The 13,104-nt window shown below is 39.7% G+C and overlaps 1 protein-coding gene across 4 annotated transcripts in view; it reads right to left on the bottom strand.

Annotated features, from left to right (window-relative positions):
• The window catches only part of TP53BP1 (tumor protein p53 binding protein 1), a 75,119-nt gene that overhangs the window by 28,482 nt on the left and 33,533 nt on the right, over positions 1 to 13,104 (bottom strand). For all 4 annotated transcript variants that reach the window (XM_046007685.1, XM_046007684.1, XM_046007686.1 and 1 more), the window contains 3 exons: positions 6,707 to 6,826; positions 5,747 to 5,950; positions 710 to 767 (listed from right to left, as the gene is read on the bottom strand). In XM_046007685.1, the coding sequence (XP_045863641.1) occupies positions 710 to 767; positions 5,747 to 5,950; positions 6,707 to 6,826 (382 nt within the window). The remainder of the gene's footprint in view (positions 1 to 709; positions 768 to 5,746; positions 5,951 to 6,706; positions 6,827 to 13,104) is intronic.

Raw genomic sequence — 13,104 nt, forward strand, 5'->3', positions numbered from 1 at the left:
ACAAGTTCAAATGGGACACACATTCAGCCGGCCAACGTCCGTAATAGTCTGTGCTCTGGCACCTGGCCTGCTTTACTTATTTACTGCACTTGCCAAGCCCCATTTAAGAATCCTCACCTATATTTCACCAACGACTGCTGCTAGTATGTTCATGCTGGATGACTCATGCTATAAACCAACAAAACAGTTCTACTCTCACAGCCACCAGATGGCAAAGCTTACCACAAGAGCCTCAGGATGGGGTCAAACTCATCCTTGAAGCATTACAGCATTCATGACAAAGCAAAAATTAACAGTTCAACACAGTAGTTAACTTGGCAGACAGAAGAGAAAATGGCCTGAGGTTGCGGCTGAGTCAGAATCTTTGAAGGAACAAGGTCTAAGGGTAGCTCTTATTAAACCCTTTACTACCTTACCAATAAGCAGCAATAACCTGTCTCACCAACAGGAAAAAGAAAAAAGGGTACTCCCACATGAACAAAAGGGAGAAAGAGAAACACCTTTAAATATCTTAGTTCTAAGTACAGGAAAAGCTTTATTAGACTGAAAGTATTAGTAAGACAGCCTACGTTAGATTCAACACATGGCAAAATCCTTTATGCTGGAGTTTCATTTTAAGTTTTTTCCCCTATCAATAAATCATCTTCTCCTTATTACCAGAGTGGCTTTGTATATTAAACTCCTCTAAATAGCAATCAGCTCTGGTTACCTGGCAACAGCCTCAGCAACAGCAGTAGATCCATTTTTTCTTTCGCCAGTTGTAGGCTCTGAATAAAAACAAAAGCAAGGACAGAAAGTAGAGAAACGGAATTCAGTTAGTACCACACTTAAAAACTTGCTCTACTAATAACTGCAACAAGTGACAAAAAGAGGTAAGAATAAGTGAACAAAGATTTATCATTTAACGGTACAAGTTTTTCTCACTTGCACCAAATCAATTTTCTTTCAAACCTCCTACAGAAGACAGTTTGTCCAGAAATACAATATAATGAATTACTAAACAGTGACATGTAAAAATGACAATCAAACTCCTCCTAAATCAATGCCTCTCTTCTCATACAAGACGTATAAAATTTATGTAAGAAAAAAAAAAAATTTCAGGGCCCCTGGGTGGCTCAGTTGGTTAAGCTGCTGCCTTTGGCTCAGGTAATCATCTCAGGGTCCTGGGATCCAGTCCCACATCAGGCTCCCTGCTCAGAGGAGAGTCTGCTTCTCCCTCTCCCTCTGCTGTTCCACTTGCTTGTACTTTTTCTCTCGCAAATAAATAAGTAAAATTAAAAAAAAAAAAAAAGAAAATACAAAATTTAAAACAAAACTAAAATTTAGGTAAAAAAAGTCTTAAACTAATGCACAAAATTTTATCTTTTTTGACACACAAATTTTATTTTTTTAATTGTTTTAAGATTTTATTTATTTATTTGACAGACAGAGATCACAAGTAGTCAGAGAGGCAAGCAGAGAGAGAGAAGAGGAAGCAGGCCTCCTGCTGAGCAGAGAGCCAGATGTGGGGCTCGATCCCAGGACCCTGGGATCATGACCTGAGCCGAAGGCAGAGGCTTTAACCCACTGAGCCACCCAGGCGCCCCTTGATGCACAAATTTTAAAATAGTGGGCAGTTTTAAGAGAACCCAAAACAGACAGTACTCAAGTTCTTCCCAAAGTGCCTTTGCGACAGATACTCAAAAAACAAAACACATTTTCAAGAAAGAATCTCTAGCAAAGAATTAAGGGTGATACTGAAAAAAATCCCATATTCCCAAACCAATGTTACTAATGCCGAAGGATTAAAATTTGCTCATGTACAATTTATTCCAGCCTTAGAGAAAATGGCAAATATTTTTAAACATTTCTAAAGCATTTATGACTGGACATAGTCTAAACAGGGTGGGAGTTAAAATGTTAGTGATTAGAGCCCCGGCTCTGAAACAGAAACCTGGCTCAGGCCCTGGCTCCAGCGTTTAGTACTCCAACCTGGGAATACACTCCATCTTCTGAGTCAGTTTCCTCATCTAGAAGACAGAGATAAAACAAAACCAACCTCACAGATTTGTTGTGAGGATGAAATGAGTAAAACTAAAGTACGGTGCTTGCCTGATACAATGCTCCTAGTATCAAGAAAGGCAGTATTATCATCCAGAACGTTAGCTCCATTTAAGGTCTTCCCAGTTATAATTTCAAATCTAAAGATTCAGTCTTTAAAAAAAGCAGGGGGTTGGGGAGGAGAACCTGGCTGGCTGAGTCAGTAGAGTACGTGTGACTCTGGATCTCTGGGCTGTGGGTTAAAGCCCCACGTTGAATGTAGAAAATACTTAAGAATAAAATCCTTAAGAGGCGCCTGGGTGGCTCAGTGGGTTAAAGCCTCTGCCTTTGGCTGAGGTCATGATGCCAGGGTCCCAGGATCAAGCCCCACATCGGGCTCTCTGCTCTGCGGGGAGCCTGCTTCCCTTCCTCTCTTCTCTGCCTGCCTCTCTGTCTACTTGTGATCTTTGTCTGTCAAATAAATAAATAAAAATCTTTAAAAATATATAAATAAAATCATTAAAAAATAAATATAAAGGTTCAAAGCTACCACATACTCTCTTGATAGCCCCTACTTGATATTAGATATAATAAAAATGGAAACATGTAATACTTTAATTTCTGAGATTCAAATTACTAAGCACTGAAAAGCATAATAGCAATGTAATTCAGAATCCAGACTTCTGGTTCTTAAAACGACTGTTGTTGTTTTTTAATTTTTAAAAAAGATGTATATATTTTGGGGGGGGGAGCGAGCACGTGTGCACAGGGTGTGGGAGGGATAGGGGCAATGGGAGGGGGGACAGACTCTCCAACAGACTTCCCACTGAGCACATAGCCCAATACTGAGCTCCATGTAACGACCCTGAGACCATAACCTAACCTGAAACCAAGAGTTGGATGCTTAACCAAATGAACCACCAAGGCACCCCATTTTTGTTTTATTTTTTTAATAATTTATTTTTTTAAGGAATCTCTACGTCGAACCCACAACCAACGCAGGGCTTGAACTTACAACCCCAAGATCAAAGAGTCGCATGCTCTTCCAACTGAACCAGCCATGCACTCCTGGTTCTTAAAACTACTTTGAATTCAGGCTATTCTATTTACTAGGCATTCAACTATAGGAAAGCTGCTGTCTCCCTATGCCTCAGTTCCTCAAGTATAAAATGAGGGTAAAAAAGGACCTATTTCACAGGTTTACTGTGAGATTTACTGAGCTGTACATGTAAAATGCCTGGTACATCTTAAGAACTCAAAGTATATTGGCTAATTTACTTTGGTCTCCACAGAGAATGCGAGGCACTTCTTATTCAAGTCCACCCGTTCTAGCAGTAGTCTTTGAAAACTTCCTTTGAAACTTCCTTTGAAAACTTCCCAATGCCCCCAAGGATTTTGATCCACCAACTAATTCCCTTGACCCCTCATCTTTAACCAATCTCTTTGGAGACTTTCTTTCACTCTATAAATCTCCTTAGGCCCCTATGTTTATAGGCATAAAAATGAAAAAATATCTCCAATCCTGAATTTCTAACTTGGCATATTTTTCCTTCTTTCCTCAAACTTCTCTAAAAGATAATGTATCTGCTACCTCTTTTCCCCATCAATCCTCAATTACCTTCAGTACAGCAACCACCCAAAGCACCATACTGAAAATAGTTCTTGCTAGAGTCACCAAATGGATTCTAATTGTCAAATCCACTGTTCGTTTTCAGATATAACATATCAGACCCTTACTTTTGTGTCTCACATTGTTACCTTCTTAATTCTCCTCCCCACAGACTTCCATCTTCATACGCTTCTAGTCTTCTTTGTTCAATGTTCCTTTACAATCCTTTAAGACTTCTTGCTCTAAAGCATTTATAAACTACCTAGTGGAAGTATTATAAACTTCTGTGTCAAATAGATCTGATTCAAACTCCAGGACTACCTCTTAGCAATTATTGTGACCTTAGCAGGGTGCATGGGTGGCACAGTGAGTTAAAGCATCAGACTCTTGGTTTCAGATGACCTCAGGGTCCTGAGATGGAGTCACGTATCAGGTTCCGTGCTCAGCAGGGATTCTACTTAAGACTCTCTCTTCCTCTCCCCCAACCCACCTCCCTGTTTTCTAAAATAAATATTTTTTAAAAAACTATTGGGGCACCTGGATGGTTCAGTCAGTTCAGAATCTGACTTTAGCTCAGGTCATGATCCCAGAGTCCTGGTGTCAAGCCCCTCGTGGGCCTCCACACTGTGGGGAGTCTGTTCATCCCTCTCCCTCTGCCCTGCCTCACCGCCTAGTTCATGCTCTATGTCTCTCTCAAATAAATACATAAAATCTTAAAAAAAAAAAAATATTGTGACCTTAGGTATGTAACTGGAACAGCTCTCTGTGTCTGGAAATAAGAGTTTCTACTTTAGAGTACTATCATGAAAACTAAATTCTAGGGGCGCCTGGGTGGCTCAGTGGGTTAAGCTTCTGCCTTCAGCTCAGGTCATGATCTCAGGGTCCTGGGATCGAGCCCCACATTGGGCTCTCTGCTCAGCAGGGAGCCTGTTTCCCCCCTCTCTCTGCCTGCCTCTCTGCCTACTTATTATCTCTGTCTGTCAAATAAATAAATAAAATCTTTTAAAAAAGAAAACTAAATTCTGATGTAAATTCACACTGTTTTTTCCCCTCAACCCTCTTTTTTCCCTGTCCCAAGGTTCTCTCTGGTCTACTATTCACCTCTCAGATTTATCCCCTCATTTCCACCTCCTCTAGTAGTGACCCTACTTCCTGGTTAAACAAAGAGGGACTTTTCCAGGCAGGAGAACAGGAAATGGGCAAGGCAAGGAAGAATGCAAAGGCAGAGTATTTTTAGACACTCAGCTGATCCTTTTAAAAAAAACAAATCTGGGGCACCTGGGTGGCTCTGTCAGTTGAGTGTCTGCCTTCAGCTCTGGTCGTGATGTGGAATCCTACATTACTGGGCTCCCTGATCCATGGTAACCTGCTTCTCCTTCTGCCTCTCTCTCTCTCTCTCATGAATAAATAAATAATCTTTAGGGGCACCTGGGTGGCTCAGTGGGTTAAAGCCCTGCTTTCGGCTCGGGTCATGATCCCGGGTTCCTGGGATCGAGCCCCGCATCGGGCTCTCTGCTCGGCAGGGGGCCTGCTTCCTCCTCTCTCTCTCTCTGCCTGCCTCTCTGCCTACTTGTGATCTCTGTCTGTCAAATAAATAAAATCTTTTAAATAAATAATCCTTTAAAAATAAATAAATAAAAATACAAAAACAAATCTGGTATTATTCCTTTACCTAAAATTCTTCAGTGTTTCAGCATCATGTAAAAGACCTTTTCGAATCTGGACCCTACTTTGCAGCCTCCTTTGTACTTTCTCTGCATTTTAGCCATACTAATGATGTGCAATTAATTAACATGAAAACAGTCAACAGAAGCCTAAACATGAATCCACAATCCTACAGTGTCTACCCTCTTCTTAACTGTTTCTGAATATGGAAACCAATTACTTTAGAGATACAGGTTTACTACAGAAAAACAAACAGCACAAAAGATTATAAAATGAAGTGTCTTCAGTAACACTACAGTGACTAGCCGAAAGCAAGAATGAAATCTATAAGAACAAGACTTCAGAGATACATTTATTAATACAAGTATTAATCACTGTAACTAGAAGATAACTAATACTTCTCAGATGATCTGCAGCTACTAATTACCCAAGATTAACATAAAATAAACTTACTTTCCAGACTAAACTGCAAAGATTCTTCACTTGTCTCAGTCTCAGGACTGACCAGTTTCATTTTTAGACACAATTTATCATCCATTTCTGGGGCAGCCCCAGGATCACCTTTTACATTCCCAAGTATGGGATCGTTGCTCTCCATCATGCTTTCAGACATGACATCACTGGTTGCTATGGTGCTTTCTGGATAATTGCTAATACCTGAAACAAGGGAGGCAGGAGGAAGAAAGAACACTAAAATACAAACAGGAAAAACTACAATTCAAGGTCATCATTTTGCCTGTTTGGCTCCACAGCTCTGCAGGACTGCAGGGGGTTCCTAGGATAGATCCTGTCACAGTATCAACAACTACGCACTAGTTTTGACACCTGGTCTTAAGAGGAGCAACAGGATTCAGTTCCACTTCTGCATCTGGACAAAGGATGCTGCATGAGCCCTCAGCCAACCCACATCTGCCAGCATCAGGCATAGGTAGCAGGAGACTCCAGACGGCATGATTGTTACCTCCCAGCACTGACTAGAGAAAACAAATAGGTTAATGCAGAAGACTACTGGCTGCTTCAGGGAAGGAGGATCTAAGTTTTCCTGCCCTGTCAAGCAGCAGACTGATAGCCAGGGTACTGAATAAATAGTACTTCTACCCTATTTCCTGACCCTACCTTATAAAAATAGCTCTGTATCATTCCTTAGCACTCAGATTCTACTGCCTTGAAAGTAACAGAATACAATCCTCATAAATAGTCTTTTTGTTCCTTCCTTCCACCCTTTCTTTTCATTACTGCTCAAAATCTTTTGGGAATAAATTCACAGAATCCAATACCACAACCTTATTCTTCCTAAGACAAAAACCAACCTTATCAGGCAGACCCAACTCCTCAGATCTAAACGAATCACTTGCATAAAGAATGGTACCTCAGAAATTCTGCTTTAAATACCATTATGTTTTAGCCACTCACCAATAGGAGTACTGTGTCTCTTGGGCTCCAATTTTAGGTGTCCAATAAGAGGTGGAGTTGCACCCGTCAATGGTGGGATAGTCTCACCTTCTTTGGGCAAAGTGAAATGAAATGGAGTTTCTGAAGATGGAAAAAAAGATGACCAAAATAAATGATCAATTATCAAATTATCAAAAAAAAGATGACCAAAATAAATTATCAATTATCAAATTATCAAAAAAAAGTAAAAGTGAAAAGAACTGCAAGAAATATTTCAATTATTCTTCTCCTATGCTCCCCAAATCAGCCTCATTCCCAACCCCCCTCACCAGGCCACCCAACCCATTTCCTACTATTCTCTGTGCTCTCATTATAGCCACCAACAGGACTGACACAAAGCATACAACCAGAAAACAGACAAATTGAAGACGTCCAAAGTTTAGAGGCCCTAAGAAACAGGAGATGAGAAGTAACATGTACTGACCAGCACTCACTCTAGGCCATGACAGTAATATTCACACCTAAATGTATGCACAGTGGCAAATCTCACATATATGAGCATTCCCTATACACACATTTTGGTTAGTCATCAATAACATAAAACATTTGTCAAGATATAAAACTTCACTTTTTAACTAGGCCTTGGTTCCAAATTTTTACTAATCAAAATAGTAAATGGCCAAAATCACATTTTCTGATTTGTTTACCTCTTTTAATAAAATGACTAAGTTTGGGAGAAAAAAAAGAACTGTGCCAGACTGTTCCTATTAAAACCTCACTTATGAGGGGCGCCTGGGTGGCTCAGTGGGTTAAAGCCTCTGCCTTCGGCTCAGGTCATGATCCCAGGGTTCTGGGATAGAGCCCCGCATAGGGCTCTCTGCTCAGCAGGGGGCCTGCTTCCTCCTCCCTCTCTCTGCCTGCCTCTCTGCCTACTTGTAATTTCTGTCTTTCAAATAAATAAATAAAATCTTTAAAAAAAAAACTCACTTATGAAAATTTGTACTTACTTTCCTTTTGATGGCTCAAAATACCTATAATCTGCTATACCCAGTCACTACTCCTTCGCAAATATTTTGCCCATTGTGTATCCTAATACCACCAAGCAATTCTCCAATGCTCAGCAGACACTGGGTGTCTCAATTCTGACACTATCTACCTGGAGACAGCATCAGATCCCACAAATTAAAAACTGAGTCCCACAAGACTCCCTCCACTAGAGATGCCAATCACAAAGCCAGGTTGTTACCAGTGTTATTGACCAACTAGCTGTATCTTAAAGATCCTATGACAGCCTCCTTCAGGTAATGACTAACTTACAAGAGCTGCTCACAGTACTCAGAGAAACACGTACTTACGTTTACAAATTATAAAGGGCACAGATGAACAGCCAGACGAAGCTGTACAGAAAGTGAAGTCCAGAAGGGTTCTGAGAGCAGGAGCTTCCGCCCCAAGCAACTAGGATGAAATACCTAGCCTCCCCGCTCCTAACAAGGAGGAACCTTATTAAATCTTATTCAAGAGTTTTACCCAGCTTTTATCTCTCCAGCCCTTCATTCCATGCTAAGGGTGGGCAGGGATGAAAGTTTCAATCCCCTAGTCGGTAGGTCTTCTTGGTATACAGCCCTATCCTGAGGCTATGTAGGAATTCCACCGTAAATCACCTCATCTGCATAATCTCATAGTGTCTGAAAGGGTTGAATATGAATAACAAAGAGGGGAACTCGGGTGGGACAGTCAGTTAAGCAGCTGCCTTAGGCTCAGTTCAAGATCCCAACATCCAGGGATCTAGCCCCACTTCAGGTCCCTGCTCAGCGCAGTCTGCTTCTCCCTCTCCTCCTTGTTCGTGTTCTCTCTCTCAAATAAATAAATAAAATCTTTAAAAAAAAAAAGTATAACAAACGATATTCCTATCACTTAGAAAATTACAAGGATTTTTGGAGCTCTGTGCCAGGAACTGGATGAAGAACAAGTTTATTTCTGATAATACATTTTTCTCTTTTCATCTTTTTCCAATTCCACTTCTGTTCTTTATTATCTTTTATATAAAGCACTTTGATACTTTTTTCTTCAAAGTCACAAAACAACAAAAAACATCTCTTACATCTACATATGAAAGAAAATGAATTAGTAACCTGAAGGGATGAAAAGAGAAAACGAAGAACACTTTAGAAATAAAGGGTGAGAAGTATATAAGCTCGGCTAAAGGAACTGTAAAGAGTATGAGTGAAGAATCAGTCAGACCTTTTTTTTTTTTTTTTTAAAGATTCATTTATTTTAGAGAGAGCAAGCGAGCAGATAGGTAGAGAGGGAGAGAAAGAGTCGTCAAGCAGACTCCCTGCCAGGCAGCAGTACCAGAGATCACAACCTGAGCCAAAATCAAAAGACAACACTTAACCAAATAAGCTACCCAGGCACCCCTCAGAATCACATCTTAAATGGCAAAGAATTCCACTACAGTAACAGAAAAAAGAGAAATGGGGCAGGTAGGTAAGGATTCATTCTCTGGCAATTCCCTAAAAAAGCAAGTCCTTTAGGTTAATAAAGAAGAACTTAGAAGAGATACAGAAACTAAAAAGTAAAAAAACATCTCACAAATATCAAACATTCCAAAGATGTATTTTACAGAATTTTGGTTCCTGGGACAATCACCTGCACTGCACTGTTCATTGACAGGAACCATCCCTCCTATTATGACTGACCATGCAGACGTTTTAAAAAATCTACATGAAATGTTTAAGTCCATCCTTCTATGTCATACTATAATATGCAAAGTAACATGCAAACACTAATTATTGAACACTATTTCCCTGTAAGAGGGTTTCCTTTGAACGGCACAAGATAACACGTATGAAAAACTATTTTAGCACCACTGACCCCGCTGCATTCCTAAAGCTTAATAGGAAAAAAGTCTAATTTTATAGGCAACACTGCCACTATTTATCTGGGCCTTCACTGACTCATTCCTGGATTATTACAACAGCCTATCAACTCCCTGCTCTGTCTCAAGTCTTCCCCTCTCCCCAACCCGGAATTCTTTCAGCACAAAACAACCAAAGCAACATTCCTATAAAATGTTACTTTGAACATGTTAATCCCTTGTCAAAATGCCAAAATTTCCACTAGAAGATAAATTCCTAAGTCTTTAGTCAGCATTCAATTAATCAGATGCAGCCTTTATGTTTAGTCTTTAATTATTCATATTCAAAAAGCCTCTATTCAATGTCCTCCAAATGCTTTCCCATGTCTCTGCTTTTGTTCAACTCAACTGAATGACACCACAAACCTAGTCAAGTTATCACCATTCTGCAAAATAATATTTTAGCCTTTAATACTAGAATTTTCCACATATTTAATTCTTTCTCTGACATTTAGCATGCCTACTGTTTAAATTATCAGGTCCCTTCTTGCTATCCCAGATTATCATGGGCTATCCTACTATATGCCAGAATACCAACCTATGAAGAAAGATAGCAATGAACAAAAGGAAATTGAATATCAATCATCAAACCAGCTGAACAGGGTGTTTGTCCTTATTACTAAGGACTTTAGAGAATTCATTAGTTCAAAGTAATTACTTAAAGCTCTTAATGTCAGGAAGGTCTCCCCAACTTCTAACTTTGTTACAATCTATAGCCCATTTAATCTTCTTTTGTGCTAGAAAGAACTGGTCACTTCTTGCAACTGATTAAAAACCATCTAATTAAAAATATAAGAACTTCTATACTGGGTGACCTCATGCATAAACAGTATACCCTAAGAGTCTCTCTGTGGCATTAACAGCTAATTAGAATGATAATTCCATAAAGTAAGCCAATAAAGGTTAGAGCTAAAGCACAAGACATACTAGCTTCCTTGATCATTATTAACCTATCACAGACTACCACTTGTGGATTTAATTACAGACTTGTTAACTTGTCACAATTTTTCACCTAATCAACCTACCAAAAGTGTATTTTATATTGAATAAGGCAGGTTTCTAAGTACCATCTTTCTAAATTTGCATTTTCAAATTTCAAGATCTTAAGGGGTGTCTGGGTGGCTCAATCAGTTAAGTGCCTGCCTTCACCTCAGGTCATGATCTCAGGGTCTTGGGATCACACCCAGAATCCAACTCCCTGCTCAGCAGGGAGTCTGTTCCCCCCTCAGCCTCTGCTCCTCCCTCCTGCTCGAGCTCGAAAACACGCAAGCCCGAAAACGCAAGCCCACTCCCTCACGCTTTGAGAGAGCAAGCAATCTCAAATAAGTAAAATCTTACAAAGAGAGACTCCTTAAAAAGATGTCTGAAAAGGTCTCCAAGTTATCTGTAGTTACAGGCACTTAATAGTGATTGTCTCCTTTTCTCTCCCAAATCCCCCTCTTCTCCTTCCTGTTTGAACAGGAAGCAGGTATATATATATTTTTTAAATCAATAAAGCTATTAACAAAAACAAAAGTACCCTTCTAACTTTAGTACACAGAGATCTAATTAAACCTGGGACTCAACCAATTCATACCTTTCATTCTGTCTTTCCAGACTAAAGAGCCATTAACTTTTTAGGTTATTCTCATTTAAATTAGTCTCTCTTTAACTTTAGCAACTAAATAACTGTATTTTAGGTATAGAATAATTTTTTCTCTTTTCTAGCAATGCTCTTCTGAATGATTTACTTTAGACTAATTCTCTAACAGTTCAACTAATGGCTTTACTATTTTTAGTTGTTTGCTCAAAAACTAAAATCTTAGGGTGCCTGGGTGGCTCAATTGTTAGGCACCAGCCTTCAGCTCAGGTCATGATCCCAGGGTCCTGTGATAGAGCCCCATTTCGGGCTCCCTGCTTGGCAGGAAGCCTGCTTCTCCCTCTCCCACTCGCCTTGCTTGTGTTCCCCTCTCTCCCTGTGTCTCTTTCTGTGCAATAAATACAATCTTTAAAAAAAAAACCAAAAAACTAAAATCTTGAAGCAAGCAGAAAATAACTTGCTAGTATCTTCAACAATCTAGATAAATATTAGCAAAATAAGTTTTACTATGGGAATGTCCACAATAAAAACTGTCCCTGCCAAGTAATATTGTAAGCAAGAATTCATGGAGAATATGGTTAACGTGACAGAATATCCCAATGTTAGAAGCTTCTTTTACATACAACTGCTAAGATAATTTAAAAATCTTAAGTAACCATATTAAAACAATCTATAGGTTCTAGTATTTTCTTAGCCTAGGTCAACAACGGTATTTAGATGTAACACGATTACAAAAATATTCAACAATATTAGATCATTCAGATGGTTGCCATTATTCGTCAGATTCAGAGGAACTATATTACACAGTTGACAGGAGTAAAAAGCAGAAACTTCAGAATCAGGAGACGTAGGTTCCAGTTCCACCTTAATTATTAACTAGTCCTGACTTTAGAGAGAGAGAGAGAGCGCGCCGAATCCTAACCACTAGACCACCAGGGAAGTCCTGACTTTAGAAAGAAAAGACTGGGGGGCGCCTGGGTGGCTCAGTGGATTAAGCCGCTGCCTTCGGCTCAGGTCATGATCTCAGGGTCCTGGGATCGAGCCCCGCATCAGGCTCTCTGCTCCGCGGGGAGCCTGCTTCCTCCTCTCTCTCTCTGCCTGCCTCTCTGCCTACTTGTGATCTCTCTCTCTGTGAAATAATAGAAAGAAAAGACTGAACCCATAACTCCTAACTTCTTTTTCAGTTACATTTTCTTGTTCTGAAAGTGCCGGGGGGCGGGGGTGGGGGTGGGGGGTGGGGATCCTTATTACAAAACCTAACTCCTAACGAACAGGGGCAATTCTGAAAGCTACCCAAAAAAAAAGTACTACTAATAATCACACCTAGACAAGTATAAGCCACCAGAAAGTCCGATCACCCATACTAATAGCTATGATGCCCAAATACTGCATTTTCATATCCCTAGAGGCTTGTTTTCTTAACTTGATGTCTTGTTTTTATTTTTTTATTTTTGGAGTTTGCTTTGTTTTTAAATTATACGAACTCAATCACTTTTTAAACTCAAAGTTTAAAAACTTTGCTTAAATTATACAAACTCTTGGCATTTAGAAAGTTGGGATTCTTTTCAGCTAATGTCATATAGAATATTCTACAAATATTTCAGAAAGTAATCTATGGGGCACCTGGGTGGCTCATTATGGTTAAGCGGCTACCTCCCGCTCAGGTTCTGGGATCAAGCCCTGCATGGAGCTCCCTGCTCAGTGGGGAGTTGTCTTCTCCCTCTCCCTCTGACTGCCCCTCTGCTTACTTGTGCTCTCTCTCTCTCTGTTAAATAAATAAAATAAAATATTAAAAAAAGAAAGTAATCTATATTCTCATTCTGATCTTAGATAAAATAGGTAAAGAACACAAACTAATACCTTTTCCAGTTTAACATTTAAGATGTGTATGTGTTGAACAAAATTTATAACTTTTGCCCATAA

Source organism: Meles meles, chromosome 6, assembly GCF_922984935.1.
Source record: "Meles meles chromosome 6, mMelMel3.1 paternal haplotype, whole genome shotgun sequence".
Taxonomy (NCBI): domain Eukaryota; kingdom Metazoa; phylum Chordata; class Mammalia; order Carnivora; family Mustelidae; genus Meles; species Meles meles.